General features: G+C 34.1%; 1 protein-coding gene across 1 annotated transcript; it reads left to right on the top strand.

Annotated features, from left to right (window-relative positions):
• Positions 1 to 4,477: 4,477 nt before the first annotated feature.
• On the top strand, positions 4,478 to 25,844 carry LOC132548881 (uncharacterized). The gene is made up of 15 exons (XM_060212780.1): positions 4,478 to 4,680; positions 10,149 to 10,241; positions 10,667 to 10,792; positions 12,284 to 12,358; positions 12,537 to 12,608; positions 12,851 to 12,904; positions 13,165 to 13,453; positions 14,012 to 14,186; positions 14,545 to 14,737; positions 15,071 to 15,172; positions 15,901 to 16,635; positions 17,153 to 18,281; positions 19,070 to 20,024; positions 20,494 to 20,632; positions 20,945 to 25,844. Exons 1-15 carry the CDS (start codon positions 4,488 to 4,490, stop codon positions 21,286 to 21,288), a joined length of 4,674 nt encoding a protein of 1,557 aa, XP_060068763.1. The 5' UTR covers positions 4,478 to 4,487; the 3' UTR covers positions 21,289 to 25,844.
• The last annotated feature ends 323 nt before the right edge of the window (positions 25,845 to 26,167 follow it).

Raw genomic sequence — 26,167 nt, 5'->3', positions numbered from 1 at the left:
AGGGTGATATTTGACAATTTCTTTCACCAGTTTCTATTGTACAAAACATAGAACACAGTACCACTGGGAACATTAGGGAATACTTCAAAAACATCACTTATAATAACTATTGACAATGCAGGCCACAAGGGGAGGTAATTAAGTGATAGAAGTTGATGGACATCTTTCCCATTTGAAAGTCGTAATTGTTCTGTGTACATCTGATATATCATTGGACTGTCAGACCCATTTCCAGATGCAGTTTTTTTATTTGATTAAAGGTATAAAGACTTTTAGACTGTTCCAGCCATTGGATTAGTTTGGATCTATCACAGCTGATCAAATTGGATCAGGAGCTTGATCGTCATTGTGCTGTGTGGGAAGGTCTTGCTGCAGATCAGATGTGTGTCAAGTTATCATTTAGTGCTCACAATGAACTTTGTAAAACTCCTACATAAATGCTGTTTGTGTATTTGTTAAGAGAGTTAAATAGCTCAGTCAGCAGATATGATGCTGGCCCCATCGGGACCAGAGATAGTATTGAAAACTATACTGTTGTATGATTGTTTGTTATTTTGAGGGCTAATACTTCATGGTTGTATTGGTTTTTGGTTTACTATACAATGCTTGCTAGATTTATAATTTCATGCAAACTTTAGTGACCATAAACATTTCAAAATTTAACCCACCATGAACTGTATGTATATAGATAGGTATTTAAGTTGGAATGGTGATAGTTACCGTTAATTCACATTAAATCAATGCTATGTGAAACCTGCAATGAATTTCATGTCAAAATATATGTGGCAATTTACACTTCTCAACTGTTAATTCTTAATAGATGTTTCCCATTTATATAAAAATGTGAAATACATATACTCGTAAAAGATCTGTCCCATGATTTTGATAAAAGAATTTTTAAAAAATGATGACCTTTGATTTTCGCATTTTTTGTTTCCAAAAAAAAATTGAAAAATAAAAGAAACTGATATCAATCAAAAAACAAATTGGGTGTAAAACCTATATATTTGCTTCCTGTAAACCATGTCTGACATAAAGATAAAATTCTGGAGGAGAGATGCACATCGTAATTGTATTAAGTGGAGCCTCATTATTTCAGTCAGTAATATAATCTTATTGTCTCTCTGCCAGAGTTTATAATCTAATTGATATAGCAAAATCTTGATCCTGTTAATTGTACACACACTGTAAAGTAGGAATGCTTTCTTTGGTGATTCTGTTTACTAGCAGTACATTTTCAAGCCTTTTGTAGACTCTTACATTTTTCACCCATTGGAACTAGTCATTAAAGAGTTTACAAGATTCAGATTAAAAAACATCAAGGTTTTAGCAAATAACTCTTGATAGCAATATTGGTTCAGTAAGAAAAGTGCAATGTGATTAAAGGTTATCTAATACATGGGATACACGATTTCAAAGAAATTAAATTTCAAATCTAAAACGCTTGAAGATCATTAATCATTAGAAATTTGAAATTCATAAAATTGATAAGAGCCGAAAAGTACAATGAAACCTCGGATTCTCTGAAACCAGGAGATCCTAAATATGTTTCAAGGTGTTCATAGGACCCTTGAGATCAGTATAGGTGATTTCACCAGTACTACGATATGTTTAGCGATAACTTCAAACTAAATCTAGCTGAAAATACTCTGATGTTGGGTGCTCTTTTGATAAAAATATTAATTGAAGGGAACTATCAGCAATACTTCTAAACATAATCCAATGTTCTAAAGGCTTCAAGCAAAATAGATAACTAAAATTCAAATGGTGAATCACAAATGAAATTTCATAAAATTGATAAATTGTTGTAAAGATTATATTGTAGAGTGTAAAACCAGCCGCTGTGTATTATCATTGGGTTGATAGAGTGTATGGTATTTTGTAGGCATCATCTTAATTTTGTGTTTGTATGATGGATGGAATTGAGGGGGGTTAACTTTAATAATGTTTCAATTAAATTGTACTGTGATTTTAATGTACATACAGGTTGATGATCAGCCATATATTGATGAATTAGTGGGCTTGTGATGTAGTTTATTTAGAGACAAAGGTCAAATCAAGTGATACTTTTTAAAGTTTCTGTATGTAAGCTCTGCTTTCACATTGGTATGGTAAGAGTATGAAAGAAATATAAAGGGAGACAACTGGTCAATATCAGATACATTTTGTTAGATTTGTAAATAAAGATAGAAACAATTGGTTGGAATCTGATATATTTGGTTAGAAGAAATAAGATATTAAAGGGAGACAACTGGTTTGTATGAGATCTAGTGGGTTAGCTTCAAGAAGATATAAAGGGAGACAACTGGTCAGTATCAGGTCTATCAGATTAAGAGTCAATGTGGTATTGCAGGGAGACAACTGGTCAGTATTAAGTCTATCGGATTAGAGTCAATATGGTGTTGCAGGGAGACAACTGGTCAGTATCAGATCTATAGTTAAGAGTCACTAAGAATTTGAATGGTCAGTAATTGTTCATTATTGAGAAATTCAGTTATATTGGGAAGCTTATCAGAGAATATAGCCTCCATTGACATTGCCTTCATTGGTTTAAGCAACATGGGATTTGTCACACTGCATCCTGCATCTGCTATTCTCACTTTCCTGTAGTTAAAGTTCTGAACAAATCAAGTTTTGATTAAATCTAGTGATAGTGAATAGAATGAAATGACATTTAACCCTATCAGGACCCTTAAAGTGAAAATTTATTTTTTTATTTGATAAATGTTAATGTCAGGTGTTTAAATTTAGGAAGATCAAGAGAAAATTTGATTTATTCGAAGTACTCCTGAGAAATCCAAAATGTTTGAAATAAGTAACAAGGGGAAATAACTCATTCTGTCAATTTCAGAGTTATCTTGTGTAATGTGTTGGGAAAATAAGTTGGTCACATTGTATAATGGCAACTTATTTAAATTACTGATTTACCGTCATTAAATGAGAAACTAGGATTGAAAACAGAGGTTTGGTCATTACTACAGTAAATAAGCTAAATGTCCATTTTGAAAGGAATAAGACTTTTTATCAGTCAGATATATGTAACATTCTATATGGATCTGTCTGGGTGTGCCACACTGATTGAGTTATGTTGAAGAATGAATGTAAAGATCATTGGATCAGTCTATGGACAAATCATCATAAAAGTGTTATTGAACTAAAAAGTCTTGACAAATTCCGTCAGTAAGAAGAACATGTGGGGGCTTAATGAGATAAACATACCTGCATTGGAAGTCCATTTTGTAGCACTCTTAGAGAAGTGTGTGAAGGTGATACGTCATAGTGATCTCCCTAGTCACAGTGTTACAGGTGTTTGTCACTATAGTGCTGGTCTGGTAATCGTGATATTGTGAAGGATGGTGACTTTTACTCACAGAAGTATCTCTCTAATGAAAATCCTTGTATAAGATCATTAGGGAGTGAATTTGTAACATGCTGTCCAGCAATCTTATTGGAAAATTAGGCTATGAGTTATTTCTTCTTCCTTAAATATCAACAGAACTCAAGGGTAAGACTGCTGTTGATAGGTATATCTCCTTGTATGTATAAAGTATTCTTTTGTGATTATTAATATTTTGACTTTGAATGCAATTAATTCTGCTTGTAATCACTCTATCTTTAATGTCAAACCTCGTAATACAGGGGCTAATTCTCAGTCTGTTATATGTAGTCTATATTATTCAATGTCACCTAATGATATAGAGATCAATGTTACTGTATATGATAAAGAGATTTAATATATCATTAATGTAGCATTCAAGGTCAGTTAAACATACAGAGAACTAGGTCACCTAAATCATACAGAGTTCAAGGTCACTAATCATTTAGCGATCAAGGTTACCTAATCATATACCACATAAAGTCACCAATCATACACCACTCAAGGTCACTAATCATACACCACTCAAGGTCACTAATCATACACCACTCAAGGTCACTAATCATACACCACTCAAGGTCACTAATCATACACCACTCAAGGTCACTAATCATACACCACTCAAGGTCACTAATCATTCAGAGATCAAGGTCACCTAAATCATACAGAGATGAAGGTCACCTAATCATACAGAGAAGTAGGTCACCTAATCATACAGAGAAGTAGGTCACCTAAATCAAATAGAGGTCAAGGTCACCTAATTATACACCAATCAAGGTCACCTAAATCATACAGAGATGAAGGTCACCTAATCATACAGTGAACTAGGTCATCTAAATCATATAGAGATCAAGGTCATTTAATCATTCAGCAGATATCAAGGTCACTGAATCCTTCACATAAATAGGTCATCTAAAGATAAATATTTAAGGAGTTCTGATGTAAACTTTTACAGGCAATATCACAAAAAACTGTGGTCTTTAAATGTTGTTTTCATTTTATGTATTTACAGAAAACAAAATGTCAAAATGATCACCAGGTGGAAGCACTGAATCCCCATCAGCATGTTGTTGACACCGTCACTATAGAAACGACCAAGATGTCTGCCCAGATGGTGTCAACGTGGTTCTGTCATCATGTATGCTCCAGTCAGAAAGTCCTCTTCAGCAATCCAGGAAAACTGTCCAAACCCGCCCTCGTCTGTCTCTGTGTTATGTTTTCACTTGCAATGGTTTATGCTGTGCAGCATGGGACATCGTCACAACACACTCTCAAAGTATTCCTCCCACAAACCTCATTAATTCGTAAGTTTTTACAGCTGTTTGTTTCTAATGATCTCACTGAATTTATTTCTGTGAAAATCCTAATTATGAATCAAAACTACATGTCATTAGGACATATAGTTTTAACTTATGTTTATTTAAAGGAAGTGAACATGTTAAATTCAATTGACAAATATGAATTTTCTGGTGAATCACATACTTAGTATCTTTGTAAAATTTTACATAAACCCGGAATCAGGAATTAATGATAAAATTATTGTTGGACATTTCGTCAAAATAATTGTGAAGTTTCATATTGTGTGGATTGTTCTGTTTATACATGAAACACTGTAATATTTTGTGATGCTCGCTGGATGCTGATGCATTGTTTTACTGACAGAGTCTTGTACAATGTCACATAAGATCTAAATATCCCTGAGAAATCGTTTACATCTTCCAGCCATGTTATTGTAAGAAAGGGCTGATTATAAGTCTGTACAATGTTATTATTACACTGTGATGCAAACCATCTATACTACAGCCACGTTTGAAATCCTTTATGGCCCCGGGCAACATAAAATTGTATGTTATAGCGTAGATTATTACTGCATTTCCACCCAGAAAATTATACCTTCCCGTCTAACCTGTGAGGTTAGCAAAAAACTGACAGTACAGCTATGGAGTGAATAATGCTGTAACAATGAGGAGATTAACAGACATGAAATAAGTCAGCTATGTAACATAGCGGGGAGAGACAATCTTAAGGAGCCTGAACAACATGTAAATCTAACATGAAATTTCTGTGTTAGTGTCAATACAAAGGTACATGTTTACTTTGTTAGATTTCTGGAAGACAATTGATGTCGTATGTGATAAATGTTGATATGATATTATATCACTTATCATAGTATCTCTCTGTCTGTCCATGAATCCTTCCATGTGTCTGTGAACGCAAAGCATATATCATGGACCAAACAAATTTAGTTAAAATTCACATAATAGCAACTTATAATAAAATTCTACACCAGATAAGGTTTTGGTGAACATTGATCAAGGTTTTCAGGTCAAGGGTCACTCTTGACCGCGTTTGAAATAAAAACCTTGTGTTCAAGATATATAACGGACTTCTGAAGAGAATTAATCATGTTGGTTTTGTAAAATCTCACATAAAGTTCTACACTTTATGAGATTTTGTTGGTCATTTGTCAGCTTTAAAGGTTAAATGATACATTCAATGATCTCTAAAACAAACATCTTGTGTATAATGTATATCCTGAACTCATTAACAAGTATGAAAAAATGAAAGGACTGGGGGGTGATGAGTGTATCTATGTGAGTCCCAACTTGCTTTGATTTATTGATGTTATGACCTCAGCTAAAAAGTACTTAATGACTGCTAATTCACCAAGCTTTCATTAAAAAACTTCTTTTCTAAAAATAGCTGTGATTTCAATTAATATTTATGAGCATTTTACACTTGGTAATTATCACTGTTGATGCTGTAAGTGAGAATTTGTCTCCAAGAAATTGAAGGTTTTTAGTGGGACATAAATCACTTTTGCTCATAATGGTCATTGTAATCATAAAATATTAACCAAACTTTCTGAAAAAAGATACAGAATAAAAAGTGCTTATTAAAAGATTGTAGGAAACAGGAAAGTGCATAAAGGTCAAATATTCCATTTGTCATATACCAGTATATTTCGTTTTTGATTTTTTTTTGTGTGTGTTTGTTATGCTTAACTTTATTAGATCATTTTTACTAAAAGCATTATTTTTGATAAATATCTTGTGAGCTTGAAATGGCAATAAAATATAATTTGATATTTTTGTTAGATTAATGTTATTGTAATAATTCTGATTTGTTGCACAACATTGGAAATTGATCTGAACAGATTACTTATATGCTTTAACACTTTAATAACCTTCCTAGGTAAATGTTTTGGGAATAAATAAATTAGGAGACTTGCATTCCTATGTACTTTAAGCCAACACAAATTTCAATATCCTGGTAGAGTACAGTGCTCCATACTGCCCTGGGCTTTCGACAGGGTAAATACACATTTTTCTTTGGTTAGCTCGTCATAAGGGAGGTAACTGTCTATGATTCTGAGAGCGTCTTACACCCTTTAAGCTTTGTCAGCCTCTTCTCCCAAATACTAATTTGACCAGAGCACTATATCATTTACTCTTTACAAACCATTGCCAGATTTGCTATGTAAATTATATTTCAAATGAGGTATAACAAATGAGATGGATCTCTAACCTGACTGTTAATGGGTTTTTTTACGGAGTTAAGGCCCTTCTTTAATCTTTGATATCAGCATCAATTTAGAATTGTGGGACTATTAACTGGTTCCTTTCTTAGTTTTGTTGATAAATCATTGGAAACATTACTTAGTTAAGTAAACATTCTTGTTTACATCTGTAGACACAGATGTTTCAGAAGTATTAGTTGACAGACTTATGTATACACCAGTAATGTTTTTGATTTTTATGTGTATGATTATAAACATCAAATAAATCCATACACTGTGAACATTTCTTTGTTATGATCTAATTTTAGCACATTTTACACTGAAAGTGTCACATTGAAATTTGATGGTGCTATTTACAGTGTCTGTTTGCTGTTTTCAGTCAAGTGTCATGGATGAACCATTTTATAATATTGTTGAAGCACAAATTTTGTCTGAGAAAAATAAAATCTGTTTACGATTATTGGAAGCTAAGAAATCAGTGGTGAAGACCTTTACATATTATGATTACAAGTGTTGTGTTGACTGGCCAAAGCTCTCATAGAGATGTAAATCAAACAGCTTGGCTTGGTAGGAAATATTTTGGGCCCTGAAGCTGTCACTTTCTGTCTGTGATGTAGTTTAAAGACTTTTTTCTCATCCGATCATTTCCATATAAAGCAAGTCGTAACGATTTCACGAGTGATTTGAGACAATTGTATCTTATTTAAGAGGTTGTCACCTTGACCAGAGAGAAGGTCTGACTGACAAAAGATGTCTACAGACAATATCTTATTGAGTTCTATTGGATTGTAGACGTCATGGACAGAACTAAAGGGTGACATGGCATGCGTACAAAGGATGGGCAGCAGGGTTTTATATGGATATCATGTGGCAGAAAATTGCTCAATTATTTTTATTTTCCCTGGAATAATGTTTACTTAGTTGTCGTCACTTTTGCTAGTAAATCATTGAAATTTGAAATCTGTGTTTACACCTGTAAATGATGATAAAGTAAAATAAATAACACCTGGGGGAAGATAAGATGAAACGTTGCTATTTTTACACTTTAGGAAAATAAGTTCAACATATGATTTTTCATACATTTGAGAAAATAAGGTATAAACAAAATAGTTTTCACTTCAAGAGGAAATAAGGTAAAAACAAGAGCAATAATAAGCATTGTGATTACGAATCCCTGAGGGAAAATAACCTAAAACAGCATTGTGATTTTACACCGGGGGGAAGATAGGTAAAGGAAGAAGTTATTTTTTACTAGGAGATAAAGTAATAATAAGTGCATGTTAATGCAGGGGAGGGGGGGATCAGTATAGATATGTTGAGGTTTCATCTGGATTAAGATGAGTAGTCAGAGCACTCGGAGTACACAATGTTTAGGATATTGTGTCATCAATTGTCATTTAACCAAATCTAGTGTCCATCTTGCTTACAATAACTGTCACACTTCTAAGACGTGGATAGCAATGGTTGTGTATTATCTGATTTTCTTTGTGCTTAAATCAACATTAAGTGACATTTACAGACAAAAAACTGTGTGCCTACATGCTAGGATATGGTATTAGAAGTCAGACCTATCTGTTGGTTGAGATGTCAGACCTATCTGTTGGTGGAGATGTCTGACCTATCTGTTGGTCAATTTAGGAATGTATTAAATTAGATAAATGTATTGGACATTGAAATGATGGTTTAGAGTGTAGATAATCAGTGTCTTATTGTGTAAATCATTTTCTGACCATGTAACTGACCACTATCTGTTAACCGTTTAAGTGACCCTTAAATAGTCAATTACCATAATCTTGTCGATTTATGCATATTTCTACCACAATAGATGGACATTATTTAACTTCCATGGCATCCATACATACATGTGATACCACATGCCGTATATCCCTTTAGCTTGTTTTTGATTGGCTGACAGGATTAACTTTGACCTAAAGCATGCCTCACATGCAATAAGAAGCTCTGAATACTTGTTTTTTTGTATTTCTAACCTCCCCTCTCCTTCCCTATTCACCCCCAACTTTTTTTATTTTTTTGGCTTTGAACTAGTTTATTGCTAATAATGATTTGTTATGCGTTATAATATCTCAGTGTATTTCTGAAATTGTCCCCTTGTATATTAATTAGCAACATTTCACTACATTAATTAGCAACATTTCACTACATTAATTAGCAACATTTCACACTACATTAATTAGCAACATTTCACTAAAGGTTGTATCATTATGCCCCAACTGAAGACATAAACAAAACACACATGGGTACACAACAGGTTAACTCAACTTCAGAATAGCTTCCTTATTTCTGTCACTCTAACTAAATTTCCTGTTGTTTTAGGGTTTTTTGGGGAATTTTTTTGTAACTTTCGAAAGATAATTGAAGTGAAAGAAATACCATTCACCACTACCACATTTATTTATCAGAATATAATCCCCACATTATCTATTGCTGTTCAAGTTGTATGCCCGCCCCCTGAAATGTCCTGTGCTTAGCCAACCCCATGACTTTCGAGTCAGAGGTAAATTTGTTGGCCCCTTTCAGGGGTTCTGTAATAAGCCCACTCACAACTTTGAGCTAGAGGTTAATGTGATGGCCTCTTTCATTTATTGTAGGTTAAATATGATAATTCAATTAACATTTTCAATAGCTTTATACTATTTAATTGGAAGTTTTATACAGGATTGTTGCAAACTAGATACCAGGAGACCAGGTCATATTATAATGACACTATCACAAATGTGCGAGTGTTTTCTACTGAATTATTTCATATTCAGCACATCTAGAAATCCACTTGAAAAATGATTAATTCTAGAAATCTTTATACCATGCGAAGGGAAGTAACTCTAGACTTGGAAATGCTGAGTTTGTTTTGTTGATTTGAACTATTGTAGTGAGATTGTAATTATCTTGTCATTAGGATGTCAGAGTAGAGTCAAAGTAAAATAGTGAAGTGATAAATGAGTTATTGTATTAGGGGTTAGATTCCAATTCATCATTCTAGCTCCTCAATACCCTCGTGATCTGTAGAATGGTCCTATTATGACAAAGTTGTTATTAGTTTTAGTCCGTATTTGTCTTAGTGTCTACCATAGTGACATGTAATTGGTAACCATCATGTTATTCCAAAGACGACTTTAAAGACATATTCATTTGAAGATGTGATATCATGTCTTGTTTGTGTTGAGCTGTACTTCAAAGATTACATTTAGTAGTTTCAGCACCGAGCTTCATGTATTGTATTTCTGATTTCCTTAGGGAGGGTGCGATCCTATAGCGAAAACCCTGACTTGTCCAGTCTATCTATCAACACGTCCAGCCTCTCCCTGGTCACTCACGTCCGGCTGATGGGTAAGTATTGCAGAGTCAAATGTCCAGCCCTGGGGCAAATCCTAATCCATCAGTGTCTAAGGCCGGCAGTATCAACATTGATTTGAATCCATTTTCGAATGAAAATTTTTGTCTTGCTAGTAATAGCCCTCTCTTTAAGACTCTTATCTCTGCTTAACTGTCAAGTTTTCCCTACAAAGACAGATTGATTGAGAGATTAGATGTACTAAAGTAAGAAGCCCTTTTTTGTGCATCTTTCCAGATTATTAAGAAGGGAAAAAGTTTTATTTGAAATAATTGACAATAAAAAAAAATGCCATTTCGTCTGCATCTCTTCATGTTTTTATTTTGATAGTATTGTCTGAAATTTATCTTCTCTTCCTTATGATAATAATATGCAAGTTTGTTTACAAAGGGCAATAACTCTAACCTGGTTTTTTCTTCAGATTTGAGAGACCCATGTAAGAGGAACCTCACTGCTTGTGATACGTATGCCTTATGTGAAGCTGGGTTTGGGTCCCTCAAGTGTAGATGTCAGCGAGGGTTCTACTTAGAGGATAATATGTGTCAACGTAAGTTTACGTTCTGCACTCGTTCACAAGTTCACAAATGATCAAACGACAGACTAGATGGATTGATAAAAAGTTAGAAAAAACTATGATTTCTATAGTTTTTTCTATCAAAAGCAGGCAATTTTTGAAAATAAAGTGAAATATTTGTGCGTTTTTATTGCTGCCCTCAGTTGCCTCATCAAACATAAACACCATATTGGTGAAATTTTAACATACTTGTACAACAATGTACAGTATCTTGTTTTAAGCATGTGCTAAATTTTCTTTTTTTATATCTACTCAAAACACTACCTTCATGCCTGAAGGATACTATATTACTTTGTATCATTGTAGCCTGTACTACCTCAGTGCCTGAAGTGTTCTATATTACTTTGTATCATTGTAACCTGTACTACCTCTGTACCTGAAGGGTTCTATATTACTTTGTATCATTGTAGCCTGTACTACTACCTCTGTACCTGAAGTGTTCTATATTACTTTGTATCATTGTAGCCTGTACTACCTCTGTACCTGAAGGATACTATATTACTTTGTATCATTGTAGCCTGTACTACCTCAGTGCCTGAAGGGTTCTATATTACTTTGTATCATTGTAGCCTGTACTACTACTTCAGTGCCTGAAGTGTTCTATATTACTTTGTATCATTGTAGCCTGTGTGTCCTCTGTACCTGAAGGGTTCTATATTACTTTGTACCATTGTAGCCTGTACTACTATCTCAGTGCCTGAAGGGTTCTATATTACTTTGTACCATTGTAGCCTGTACTACTCAGTGCCTGAAGTGTTCTATATTACTTTGTATCATTGTAGCCTGTGTGTCCTCTGTACCTGAAGTGTTCTATATTACTTTGTATCATTGTAGCCTGTACTACCTCAGTGCCTGAAGGGTTCTATATTACTTTGTATCATTGTAGCCTGTACTACCTCTGTACCTGAAGTGTTCTATATTACTTTGTATCATTGTAGCCTGTGTGTCCTCTGTACCTGAAGTGTTCTATATTACTTTGTATCATTGTAGCCTGTACTACTATCTCAGTGCCTGAAGTGTTCTATATTACTTTGTATCATTGTAGCCTGTGTGTCCTCTGTACCTGAAGGGTTCTATATTACTTTGTATCATTGTAGCCTGTACTACCTCTGTACCTGAAGTGTTCTATATTACTTTGTATCATTGTAGCCTGTGTGTCCTCTGTACCTGAAGTGTTCTATATTACTTTGTATCATTGTAGCCTGTGTGTCCTCTGTACCTGAAGTGTTCTATATTACTTTGTATCATTGTAGCCTGTACTACTACCTCTGTACCTGAAGTGTTCTATATTACTTTGTATCATTGTAGCCTGTGTGTCCTCTGTACCTGAAGGATACTATATTACTTTGTATCATTGTAGCCTGTGTGTCCTCTGTACCTAAAGTGTTCTATATTACTTTGTATCATTGTAGCCTGTACTACCTCAGTGCCTGAAGGGTTCTATATTACTTTGTATCATTGTAGCCTGTACTACCTCAGTGCCTGAAGGGTTCTATATGAAGGAAAGCTGCACTGCAGATAGAGACGTGGTATTTAGAGGTAAGTATATCTGATCCAACAACGCTTTAAAATTCCTACTGATTTGATAGAATTTTATAAACATTGAAAACAAATTTATTTTGAATGTTGAAAGTTTTTAGTTCCCAGTTCACTGTAACAATCACTGACTGTAGTCTTATTAATGCCATGTTGATTCTAATAATAAACCTGTTTCTAGAATGTTCCAAATGTAAGGGATCAGAGTACCAAGTGGCTGCCTGTACGACTACCCAGAATACCATGTGTCTAGGTAAGCTTTACAAAACTCAATTTTTGTTATCTAGGTCACATCCATTCTTCTATATAAAGTTAACAATTATATTGTGTTATTAAATTGTTGAATTTACTGATACATGTACTATTCAAATTTGATATTGTGAATTTTCTGAAGCTACCGACAGAAATATTCCGAAATTCTAAAAGATATAATAAATCAGTGTGATACTGGTTTACTGGTGAATCTAACTCAATTGTTGGTGATTGATTTTACAGATGTCTCCTTCCCTCTAGACCATTTCAAATGGAATGCCACCTACCTTAAAGCAGGTATTTATACTACATTGTTAGCATTGTACTGGATCCAGAATATTTGTCATTTGATAACAGAGAGTAAGATAGTCAAACAGGCAAAAACATTTAATCATTTGTTAGTTAATTTAACTTTTTTTTTCATGATTTCACTTTTTGTTTTCTTGTTTTTGTAAAGTTAAGATAACACTCATTCTGATATTTGATTTGAAAATAAAGCGAACAAGTCTTTGACTTAGGTTTTTCATAAAATGAAATTTCTTGTGTCACTTTAAAAGGTAATTTTACCCCGGAGGTTCATACGTCAAAGAATGTGTTTGTCGAGAAGATAAGTGGGATGAAAGATGTAGACACACCAGTGTACATAGCTAACAACCAACAGTCGATGCAGTTCACCTTCCCTCGAGAATCAGGCCTTCAGGTGAAGGTCAGGGTGTCGGACATCTTCCTCGTCCCCGAGTATATAGACCTGGACCACACGGATGATAGTAACTTCTTTCTCACTGATATTTACCAGACCAGCCAGTTGTCTGCCCATTTTCTTCAGATCCAAAACAATTACTGCAGGTAAAATTGTAAAAATTGAGATAACTTTTATATTGGAACGGCTACTTCAATGGGAATTCTATAATATAATTGATTAATAATATTTAAGTTGAAGCAATTTATTGATTTATATAATGGGATATATTGGACATCAAATTTCCTTTAGATCTTACCTTGCCAGAAGCATGCTTTAAGTTTAAAAATATTTCTCAGTTTTATTCATAAATGTCTGATCAAAAGGAATGTCTGATCAAAAGGAAACTGTAAGATCTCGTCAATCACTGTATCAAGATAATTGGCGAAAGTTTTGAAAAACTCACTCCAGTGTATTCTCATGTCTATAAACGCAACCTCTTCTCTGTCTCCAAGGGCAAAACCTAATAAGGTTTGGCATCATTTCAGTATAATTTGACGATATTACAATAGATAATTTTCCAAGAATTTAAGAAAAGAGATTATAATGAATAACCTTTTTTCAGTTGACATTGTTTAACCTACCTGTAATTTATCTTGTTACTTCCAACAACATTTGTATGAACACAATTCATATTATCTAACCAATAACTAACCGCTCTGCAGACATCCCATGCCTGACCATTACAAGATGATGCTGGAACTTTTTCGTGACTTCACATCTGCCGCCAGAGTTGTCAGTTGTCCATCTAAAGGCACTGACCCTCCCCAATGTCCACCTAACTACTTCAAGGATGACCAGTATCTGGAGCGATCGTACACCACACCCTGTCCAGAGATGGTACTTAAACCTTTAATTTCTATACCAGATAGTTGTTACCACTAGTGCTAATGAAGTGAAATGTGTAAATGGACGAGACTTTTTTATTCTTATTAAGATGACTATATACTAGATTAGTATTTTTAGGTAATAAGGACTACAGCCTAATAAAGGTTCATACATACAGTATGCAACATCTTAATAACATAAACACATGTTTGTTCAATAATATGATTTTTCATTTTTTCTATGAATATTTAAAATTTCATTTTCTATACAGAATAGATTGAAAGTGAAAAAGAAAATAAAGAAAATAAAAGAAAACAACCAATAACAACAACTAAATAAATATCAACTTATTCCACCAATGCTTTTTCAGCCTGGAAACTTCTCCCAACTTCGTCAGGCCCCAAACATCATCTACTGTTCTGAGGACACAGTTTTGTTGAGGGAAACTTTCCGTGTGATGGCTGCTGACGTGACTCCCCTGAGTTTTCCATCTCCTGAATGTAAAGCCTACCAGGAGGAGTGTCAGCGATGTGTACAGAACAATTCCTGTAACCCTTCCTCAGGTATTGTACTACCGCTTCTCTCAGTACCAGCTCTATATCAAAGTTACCTCCCTTGGTATCAATTTGTTACACATATTGTATTTTTAGTGATAGGGAAAACATGGTTGATATTGGTGTAAAAACTTACTGTATGATTGGAAACATTTGTTCAGGGTTTTCATTGTCTTGGTATAAAATTTAAACTCGCCATAAAATATATGACATTTTTTTCACCTGTAACATCAAACCTGCTGGCAGAATGGCGAAATAGGGAAAAAGACTTTGACAAGAATTTCTCACATACATATCATGTCTTCATTTTTCTTTGATGTCATTAATGATTATTGCTAACAGGGCAAGGAGATGCTTGCTGCAGTGTGTCGTGCTTCAACAAATACGCATGTCTTCAGGCCTTCAGTTCAGCCTGTCCACCACAACCAGTCAAGTGTGCTGCAGGTATCTCACTCACACCTTACAACATGTTCTTTTAAAAGTTTAAAGCTTAAAGATATTGGCCCCATCTTCACTTAACTTTCTGTTGTCTACAGAACAAGTGGAATCTGGTATTGATTTACATTCAGTAGAATTTGTTCCGTGCTATATAATAATTTAATCACATGATTTTTATGCTATTAATACTTTTACATATTAACTTCTGTACCTGGTCAGTTAAACCATTGTGATGTTATACAATGATATTAAAATGATGCCGTGATAGAGACAACAGATATAGAGCCAAAATCACGTGCCAGATATAAGATAGAAAAACATTTTTCTCCAAATTCTTATTTTTCTGTATTGAAAAAAAGTAATCTTGTTTCCATGTCATACACAATGTATGGAATAAATCTGATATATATATATATATATATAAATCACTGTTGAGTTATATATATATATAACTCAACAATGATTTATTGAACTTGAACACTTCTGTGTGAAACACTTGACCACTATATATTTATGAACCTCTGAACTAGCTGAGTGTATATATAAGCCCATATGGTAATAAGCCCATCCTTGTCTATTGCAATTAAGTAAATATGCTAACAAATGCTATTTAATAGCCCCACAAGAAGCCTATTCCCTTATTTGGAACTAATTTTATGTCTTGGCTCTCACCTTTTTACTAGTGTGCCCTTGTCTAAAGCTAGTATTACACAAATTGTTTTCTGTTTTTGTAGGAGATCTCTACTTGTTTTCCCTGGAGCCTAAGTTTGACACCATAGAGCAGAGATTTATGTGCCATCTTCAATACAAAAAACCAAAGAAACTTTACAAAGTAGAATATTTTGTAACCATACCACACATGAATTTCTCCTCCGCTGTAAGAACAAAAGTCATTAAAGCTGAGAACAAGACCTATCACAAGCTTGGACACAGCAGTGCCGATTACCTGTCATTCTTCCATGACGCAGTGTCAGATATCAACGATGAAGTAATTGTCATTGGCAATAGGTTCCAGGATGGAAAAGCAAAAAAATTCAAATTTCACAAGTTAAAGGAGCCTAAAGATTTTAACAAGAAAAAAAGATTTAAAGTAAGAAATCACAGGTCAGACTTGATACCCAATAATGTCTACTCTACTCACGTCCAGCTGGAGCGTCCATTTCTGTACAGTTCTTCTGGATGGAGTCGAGGTGGATGTTTAGCTAAAAATTTCTCCAAGATCTATGCACCACAGCCGATGTATAAGTCAGGGGGCATTGACGTAGAACCAACGATTATCAAGATCAGAGATAAATTTGAATATCAAATTGCACCAACATCTAGAGCACCATACATACGCTTCTTCCTGAGTGGAAATGAGTCTGTACTGAACTACTACGATGATTTAAAAACAACGATTAGAAATGGGAGTTTGTCCGGCTTTGTTATCTGGGACCAGTGGATGCAGAAATGGAACATCACTGTCAAAGGTAACTCATTTAGGGAAATGGTTAAGGCTGCAACAGGAAAAAATTTAGCTTTTTATTTTTATCATTATTTTTTTTTTTTTTTTTTTTGTTCTTTTCTTTGGGAGGGATTAGAATTTAATCTCAATTACGCAAGATTTAGATAATGCACAGGTAGTTTTGAAAATCAATATTCCACATTGCTACAACATTGAGAGTTTAAAATAACCCATCTTTTATTTTCCTGCATATTTGATGGGGTTTTTTTTTATTTTTATTTTTTTTTGGTGTTTTTTTCTTTTTTTGTTTTTTTTTAACATGAATACATCATCTCAAGACTTTACTCAATTTTATATTTCAAATTCAAAATAGAAAATGTACATTATCTTGATTTTTAACGTATTATTCCACAACATCGTAATCATTAACAGGAAGTGTATTACGAAAATACGGAATAGATATCTCAAACGTACTATATCATAATTAGCTATATGTACAAAGATGTTGCCGTTTTGTATATTTTTCCTGTTTATCTTGACAGGTTCCCTGAACAGCTGTCCCGCTCATCTCACCATGGATGTGTTTGATAAGTTTATGATATCATATCTTGGACTTTATGATGTCTTCGTCATGCCTCCAGAAAACTTCTCCATCACCATACAACTTCCAAAAACACCAAGCGTTGTGCCAGATATCTTTATCGTGAATATTAATGATTCAGTGACATGTCATCGACTGAGTATTTCTGTGATTGACAGCCCTGTCGTTATTGATTCAGGAGAGGAAATTTCAGATTCCGAACTTCAACATGTTACCCAGTTTCCATGGATACCGATCATTGTCACTCTTGCCTTGACTGTGATGATCTTGTTAGGATTGGTGGTGATAGCAATCGTAATAAGCAATAAAAGAGGTGATAATGACAGTTTCATGTCAAAGTACACTTTTTTGATTGTGCCTCGTGAAGAGGACAGAATGAAACCTGACGGTAATCCTGATGTTCAGGGGCGGACAATTTCCAAGGTAGTTATGATTGTACTGGTCGTTCTCTATGCCCTCTATGCCCTCATGTTCACATTTTCCATGTTGCTGCTCGTGTTCTACATGGTACAGAGCCCCCTAGTAAGCAATTTGACCATTGTTTCCAACACGAGCGCCAAAATTCAAGAGGCTGTTGGCAAACACTTTCACGAAATGGAAGATTTTGAGACCCAGCAAGTTGCCAGAATGTTTAACCAGACACATGATCGACTTCAGGCCTGCTCTCATCATTTAAAAGAAAATGCAGAGAAGATATTTCATGATGTTTACAACAGTATTGAAAAAGATATCACCAAGCTATATAGCCAGAATGGAACCCTCCACCACTTACTTGTCGGGATATTGGAAGAACGATCAAAAACCGTCCGTGTGAAAATAGATGTTTATTTTGAAAGCTGTAACCAAGCTATACAGACATATTTTGAATCCTTTTTAGACAAATATATTGACTTCCTTCGGGATGTAACTAATGTTGCCTGGCTGAATAATCCACGAACTTTGTTTATGGACCAGGAGGGTATATTCGATACTCGCCTTTCTCTGACAGAAGATGTCACGGAGTTTCTAGAATGGCTGGAGGTCGAGAAGATCACAAGTGTCCTCGAGGTCAAGGAACGCCTTATTGCCAGGTAACGACTCATAAAATTCTGATCAATTCCTCATCCTATTTCAGAGAAAAAGATGTCCGTGTATAATCTTTCTGGATTTTAAACTGTTGACTGTAATTATCTTCATACCCCTTCTTTCAGCATTTAGCTTATATTGTTTTCGTTGAGAGATTTTCTTTACTTAAACAACTCACAATATATCAGTCGTATACTAGATTCCATACTGTGTGTCCTTGGATTAATTATAAACACATGTTAGTCAGTTGATATTTTCTGTCACTTTAATTGCAAACCTAACATCACCATCCACCAACTGTAGTATTTCCTTACTCTTTACCAAACATATTGTTTTCTCAGACAGATCTTGATGAGGGATCTAAAAGTTTTCTCTCCCTAAGTCAATAAAACCAAAAATTCTTCCCAAAATTCCAAGATAGGTCATTACTGATACGTATATATATCATGTTGGCAAACAACACAGATTACGATATCCATAGTAACTCACCATAGTGCTCACCCAGAAATTTCTATTTAAATTGGATAATAATGTGGACAATATAATTAGAACCTCTACAGTGGTGGTTAGGATGGGATTGTATTTTAGTTACTGATAGAATCAGCGAGGAAAATTTTTGTTATAAATTAAAATTTAAAATGTTTAAAAAAACTTATGCAATAAGTTACATGTAAAATTTTAAAGACCTGTTACGATCCTTTATTATACAATTTGAAAAATAAACAAAAAAAATGTTTTTTAACGTTTTATTTGACAGAGCATATACCTAATCCTAATGATTTTGTTGTTATAGGTTGCAGCGTTCCTTACCAGATGTAGAAATAGACATTCCACTGGATAAAGATGTTGGGGTAATTACCAAGTCAGCCTCTGATTGGACAACCATCAAATCTCAAGTCTACCAGAAACATATTGTTCTTCGTCAGCAAACTTTCTACCAAGGAGGGAGAGGAACGAAATCTGTGAACAGTAGTGGGAACATATATACACCTATGGATAAGCATGTCGCTTCTAAAGCTAGTCTTATGTCTGGTATGAAGGGTGTTCTCCTCCCCGTTTTTATCTGCGTTTTCATCATCATGGATATATTTCTGATTTTATACAGAGTTACATGGCTACGTCAGATGTTTCAGAAAGCGAAACTTGGAGCAGAAGAAAAAATTCCAACGGATTCAGTTGCGAAAAAAATTCATTTTATGTTGACGGGTCACGAATCCAATCATCCCTATGACCCACTGGATAATCCATACCATTACTACATAGAAAACAAAGAGGATATCTGGAATGGAAAAAATGATCTATATCTTAAATTCTGTAGAGCATCACCCAAGTCTAAAGAGGATATTTTACTGGAAATTTGGAATCACAAAAAGCGCCAAAAGCAGACGGGTACAACTGCAAACGAGGAGGAGTGCTTCTTTGTGTATAGTTTGATAAGACTACTGAAGCTTTTGTATAAACATCTCATTTCACCCATTCTCTGGAGATTTGTTTTAGTAGGATCATTTGTGTTGATAATCTGCATTCTTATAAAAGCCTCAAATGACCTAGTGACCTTGGAGACAGCCACCTTCCTCATGGATACTAGGTCAACCTTGCCTCAGTTTCATAGACAGATCGAGGTGACAAACAACTTGTTGTCAGACTTACATTTGTACACTAATGAATTCATTCAGGACTTTCAGTCTGTGGTTGACCTCGAGGTGAAATTTGGGAATAACCTATTGAAGGATATTGCTAGTCAACAGGTAGGAACTTCGCAAAGGCTATTTAATGGATAATTTGTTTTACACAGACATCTCACTCTCAAGAAAACAAATTTTTGCAAAGGAATTTTTATTTAGTAGATTTCAATTTTACATGAAAGTCTCTAGTCCATAAGAATTTTGAGTAAGAAGTTCTTAGAATTATGAAGCTAGAATTTGCTGAAGAGTGCTGAAATATATTTACCCATTAGTATCTGGTTATTAGCATAAAATGTTGCTGATATTGGAAAGAAACAGAAGAAAATTTGCTCAACAAAAATTCTTGAATCATCAGTATACATTTGTAGGTATACCTATATTTGATCGAAGCATTACTAAAAAAGAATGTTGAGCAATATATATGAATAATTTAATTTTTCAGGATGAATGCCTTGTATAATATTGTAAATTATAGAAAGTAAGCCTTAGAAAACAATAAAAGAAATTGTCACAATTTAAACATCCATTACAGAAAACCGCCCTTCAGTCCGTTCTGAGTCAGCTGTGTACGACCAACTATACACTTTGTGCCACGCCTTTCCCTGATGTCCATCTGGCTGACACCCTACTGGGCTGTAACTTCCTCCCTGTCAGTGTTGAGTACTTCAAAGGTAATTAGATATAGGCATCTTGTGTGAAACAGGATAAATTTGTAATACTTTTTTGATAAATATGATCTGTACTCAAAATAAATATTGTTATATATACCTAAATCAGACATATACTTTGTATCTAACATTTTTACTCAAACTTCCCCTTTTTGATGAAAACATTACTCCACATTTGTAACACAGAAAATGAGGTTACACTACACAAGTGGAAACATTTCTCTAAATCGCGCTCTACTTACTATTAATTCAATTAATGAAATTGATGTACTTTAAGTTTCAACTGTAATCTGATATTCCATTTTTTATTTACAGATTTCAATGATGAAAAGTTTATGGCATACCTCCATGCAGAGTTATTCCCCTTGGTCAGCATTCTTCGCCAACTTCTGTTCAACACCTGTTACATACTGTTTGCTTATGCTTGCTTGATGCTAATTTGCCATATTTTTATAAGAGTTGTGTTGTTATATTTGAAAAAGACAAGCAGACTTCCAAGAGTATTTATGTTTTTGGTGTCAAATGCTAATGACTGTTGGAAGGAACACCATGTCAACAACCCAAATAAGGACATTTACCGTAGTGACTCATGGATCGAGAGCTGTGAGAGTGGAGTTGTTGGCGATATGGATGACCATCTCCGAGAACCAAATGCGTGATTTCTCCTAACACCCTCTCTGCCGACTAACGCAGAGAGATTCCTACAGGGATTGATTTAAATCAGCAAATATTGTCTTTATTTTTGTGCTGAGTTCGTACTATTTGCTGATTTTCATGCTCTGGAATAATTTTCTTGTTTTTATACGTTTTTGTTTTAATTAGAAGTATGAATTCACAGTATTAACTTTATCACAATACCTTAATTCAAAAGATCAATTTTTGAGTTTTTAATCTTGAACTTTTGACTCTGTATAAACTGCTGAGGTTGTTAGTCAGGGCAGTAAATATTTTCCATGGGGACATCCAATCAGCTTTATGCCAAAGACACTAGTTAATTGGTGGATAACCTTCCTCCAGACGTGAATAATTTCCTCTCTCTTTATTGAAAATGGTTTGCGTTTCAAGTGATTTTGAGTGTGGGTGCCTTTCACTCAGGTGCCATAGGTCAGAGTAAGAAATGAAGTTCTTTATATTAAATTCATCTCCTTTTATTAGAAATAAGTGGCAGCTTTACACCTAAATTAGTACAGTATCAAAAATGAACACAAGTTAACAAAATGTTTTTAGTTGGCTATTTACAAAAAATACATGGAACATTCAATGGCTAAATGAAGTGATGGAAGATGGGGGAAAATGGAATGACACTGCTGTTGTTATCCTTGTTGTCAACATTGTTTCTACATAAGATGTTACAATGTATTGGGTTTCATGAAATATGCTAGCGTCAGTTCATAACAGCACAAGGGGGCCATGATGGCCGAGTGGTCAAGGTGTTTGATCTTTTTTATCACTACCTCTGGGTAGCAGGTTCAAGGCCTACGTGAACCAGTCACCTGGCTGCAGGTCAGTGGTTTTCCACCAGGAACTCCGACTTTCCTTCACCACCCAAACCTTATGCAACCTTAAATGACCTCAGCTGTTAATAAGACTTAAAGCAACAATAAGCAATAAACAAGCATAAAACATCAAATTTCTCATCTACTTAAAGATCCTAAAATAAATAATATTTTAGCAAATAAGATTCAGTTGAAATATTTCATATTTCTCATACATTTGTATACCAATTCTGTATGTTCTATTGAACAATTGATGGTATATGTGCATTCATCAAAGCATTTCACAAGCAGCATTTTTTTCGTGCATTTAACAAGCATTATTGTTCTTTTGAGACATTTCTTGGGTGTTGCTTTATAAGTCATGTTTCTTCAAAGTGTCACAATTATGTGAAATACATGTCAAATATAAAAATTGCCAAATTATGGAAATCTTAGAATATTTCATTAAGCAGCTTTGGTCACTAATTCGTGTGTGGAGTTTGATGAATACAGAATGTTGAGTAAAACTTGGTTATAATGAATCGCAAGGGACCACAGAAATCACTTTGTTGTGATCATAATTTGTTCTTCATAACAAACTTTGATGAAAATGGTTGCAGTTCATACGATCTAAAATATAGAAAAATATCAAAACCTAAATTTCTGTTTTTTAATTATTGTTTATTGGTTTGTTACATTATCCATGCTCTTCATGTACTGGTTTTGAGTGAACCAATCAATATTCAGTATTAGGTAGATACTGCATACTGATATGAGGTAATATGCATGTAATGTGTTGTTGTGGAATTTCATATTCAAATCAAATGGATTTGTTATCCTTGTATTGGTTACCACACATCAATAACAAAATTTCTTCATGACAAAGAAATGTTTTTGAATGTCATTGTGATTTGATAAAATTATGTACAGTTGATAAGCATTTCTATCATCTTGTAAAACATATATGAATATTTTTTCTTTGTTTGACCTTTAGTTTGGTAAGTTTACAAATTTGAAATTTAAGGAATAGACATATTTAGGACAGTGTGTAGATCTGTAATAATCATGTATAATTGTACAACGTTATTTAGCAGACAGCAAAGTTTGTTGCATCCAAATTGAGTGCAAGCTTGACAATTTAGTATGAATCAGAAGTTTTTGGCAAAAAAAAACAAACAAACTCAGTATCATAAAATCACAGTATATTTTTCTTAAACACTTTTTTTACTATACATTGAATAGTCCTGTTATAATCCTTTTTGACTACATGGTAAATTTTTCTGTTGTAATTTTCTTTGACTACACAGTTATAATCTCCATTATTACACAATGAATTTTCAGTTGCAGTTTTCTTTGACTTAACTGAATTTTTATGTTAAAACCTTCTAAGTCACTAAGTGATTTTTTTTTCATCGTAATCCTGTTTTACTACACCAAATTGTTTTCCCGGGTTTGTTTATATGTAATCATAATGTCAGTGCTGACAAAGTTATATTCAAGTCTGTGATAATGTTATGCTGATCATTGCTGTAATGAAGTTGTACTTCCACTGAACACTGACAGTAGTCTGAAGAATCTACAATATTTTAAAACATTGATATTTCCAGTTTATGTTTGTACATTGTACAACTAAAAGTGTACTTATATGTATACCAAACATGAAAGTCTCAAAGACATATTGACCAACTTTTAGATTTAGAAAATTAAGTCTATAAATTGTTTTTTGGCTGGTATATACTATTGCTGTGTTTAAACTGATATACAGATTATTAAAAGTAAACTGCTTCACTCATGTAGGGGAAAAGTTCTAACTTACAGTATTGTTGTGAAAACTTGGAAATTTATCTCCCTTAGTTGGAACTCTCTACTGATGGTATGACATTTGGTTCAAAAGTTTACTCTTGACCTCTTAATTTCAACAGATGTGAAACATCAGATATGAGTAAATTCATTGTACTACTTCTTTACTTAAAAATTGGGGGCCATTTTGTCTGTAGCGTGACAAAAGTTTGTCCCTGTTAATGGATACAAACAGTATTTATATAAAGTGTACCAACCTAGTCATTCTCTTGTACATGTAATTTTTAGCTCTCATTGTCGTGTTGAAACATGTGGAAAATGTCATTAAAACCAAACTAGCTTCTTACTGAGTAAGACGTAAGGAAACTTTAATTAATACATGAAACAGAAGCTGACATCAACTATACATGTGTAAGAATACATTTATACATACTGTTGGTGTACACTTCAATCTGTTTAACAATTCTATTGTTTTACATCATTTGCAGAACTTGTAATGATAACAGTTAACAGTCACATCACATTTCCCTGGAGTACTTCTCCTGTGGCTTGCAGTTCTATACATCTATCACTTTTTAAGTTATTTTGTTTTATGGTTTTCGATGGCTAGCTCCAAATGAATATCAGTCACTACAAGCTAGAGATAATGAAATAGTTAAACTTTTTGTTCTCTGTAACATAGTGTCATTGGATCAAGTCTTAATTCCAGGTATCATGCATTTATAAGTAGAATTCTGTTGTTTTGTTTTTTTTTTTTTATGCATAATATCAATTGTTTTTGCAGTCTTTGCTCCTAGTGATATAGAAATATAAAAAAACAGAGACATAGCACGAAGCTTGTTTTTCATTGGTTTTAATACTCGTAATAAAAATAACATCATACTGGTTGCATGTTTAATCATAAAACATAAATACATGTCTGTTGTCGCAAAAAGCTTACTGGTGATATGAAATTGTGTATACATATTTTGACATCCCTGTCCAGATCCTAGTGGTCAGCAATCTGGTGATCTAACAGTCAGTTATCTGGCCAGATTCAAGTGCATATGGTGGTTGGTAATTTGGCCAGATTCCAGCGGTCAGTTATCTGTCCAGATTCTGTCAGTGAGTACTCTGCCCGGTTTCTAATGTATATGGTGGTTAGTAATCTGACCAGATTCCAGTAGTCATACAGTTATAATTATTTGGCCGAAATTCTAGGAGTCAGTCATTTGGCTGGATTCTAGTACATATGGTGGTTGGTAATCTGGCAGGATTGCAGTGGTCAGTTACCTGGTCAGATTCTAGCAGCCGCTTATCTGGCTTGATTCAAGTGGTCAATAATTTGGCCAGATTCTAGGGGTCAGGTGTATAAAAGTTTGTTGTTTTTAGTTGACAAGTCCATGGTTGACCAGTAACAATGTGACTATATCATGTTGTCTGTTGTTTGATAAAAATGTATTTGATGTGTTCATGATTTGCTGAAATATATATATTATATACGTTATGTATATTATATATTATATATACATTATATGTGTATTGCATTCGACCTAGTACCTAAAGCTCCTTTCATCCGTCTGTGAAAAAGTAAAGTTATATTAGATGTGTGTTATAAAATACTGTCTGGCTCTTTATTGAGATCTGACCCTCTTTATTTTTGGCTTTATTTATTATTTTCTTCCTCAAGTAATATTGTCTAAATTTTGATTGTTCTAGAATAGAATGCATTGACTAGATAAGGTAGTACAATATACTGCAATACAATTTGATGCTAATATTGAAGTTAGACATGCATTAGTATGATAATGTAGAACTAGCATTGCTTTTTCATCGAGTTTGATACTGAAGTTATCAGCTGAAAAATGTCATTGTTGTAGACATCATTATAAAGTAGTTACTGGGTCGAATACAGTGTTCATTCTACTATTTTGATGTCAGAATAAACTTATTTCTTTTTTACATAAGTTGTCATGGTTTTCTTTTACTTTATCTATTTTTGTAAAACACTTAGATTTTGCAAAATCATCTCTCTAGAGATATTTGCATTTACATGATTTCATAAACTTTATGAAAACTTTATGCCTCGGTAGCCGTGATCGCTAATGCCCAGTCATTAATACTGTGTGCAAGCGTGAGCTTCAGACCACTCACTCTCCCAAGAATTTCGGTTTGATCCCCAGCGGTGGTGGATTAGAGAGTGATGTTTTATAGGGTTAGTTGTTATCCCTCCGATGGCACGGCGGTTTTCCCACCGTGGGTTTTCCTCCACCGTTGAAACAAC

This window comes from Ylistrum balloti, unplaced genomic scaffold, assembly GCF_031769215.1.
Source record: "Ylistrum balloti isolate Yb309-2 unplaced genomic scaffold, AGI_CSIRO_Ybal_v1 Utg370032, whole genome shotgun sequence".
In the NCBI taxonomy this organism is placed as follows: Eukaryota; Metazoa; Mollusca; class Bivalvia; order Pectinida; family Pectinidae; genus Ylistrum; species Ylistrum balloti.
Note: the sequence above shows the minus strand (reverse complement) of the source record. Positions and strands in the feature narration are given on the sequence as shown.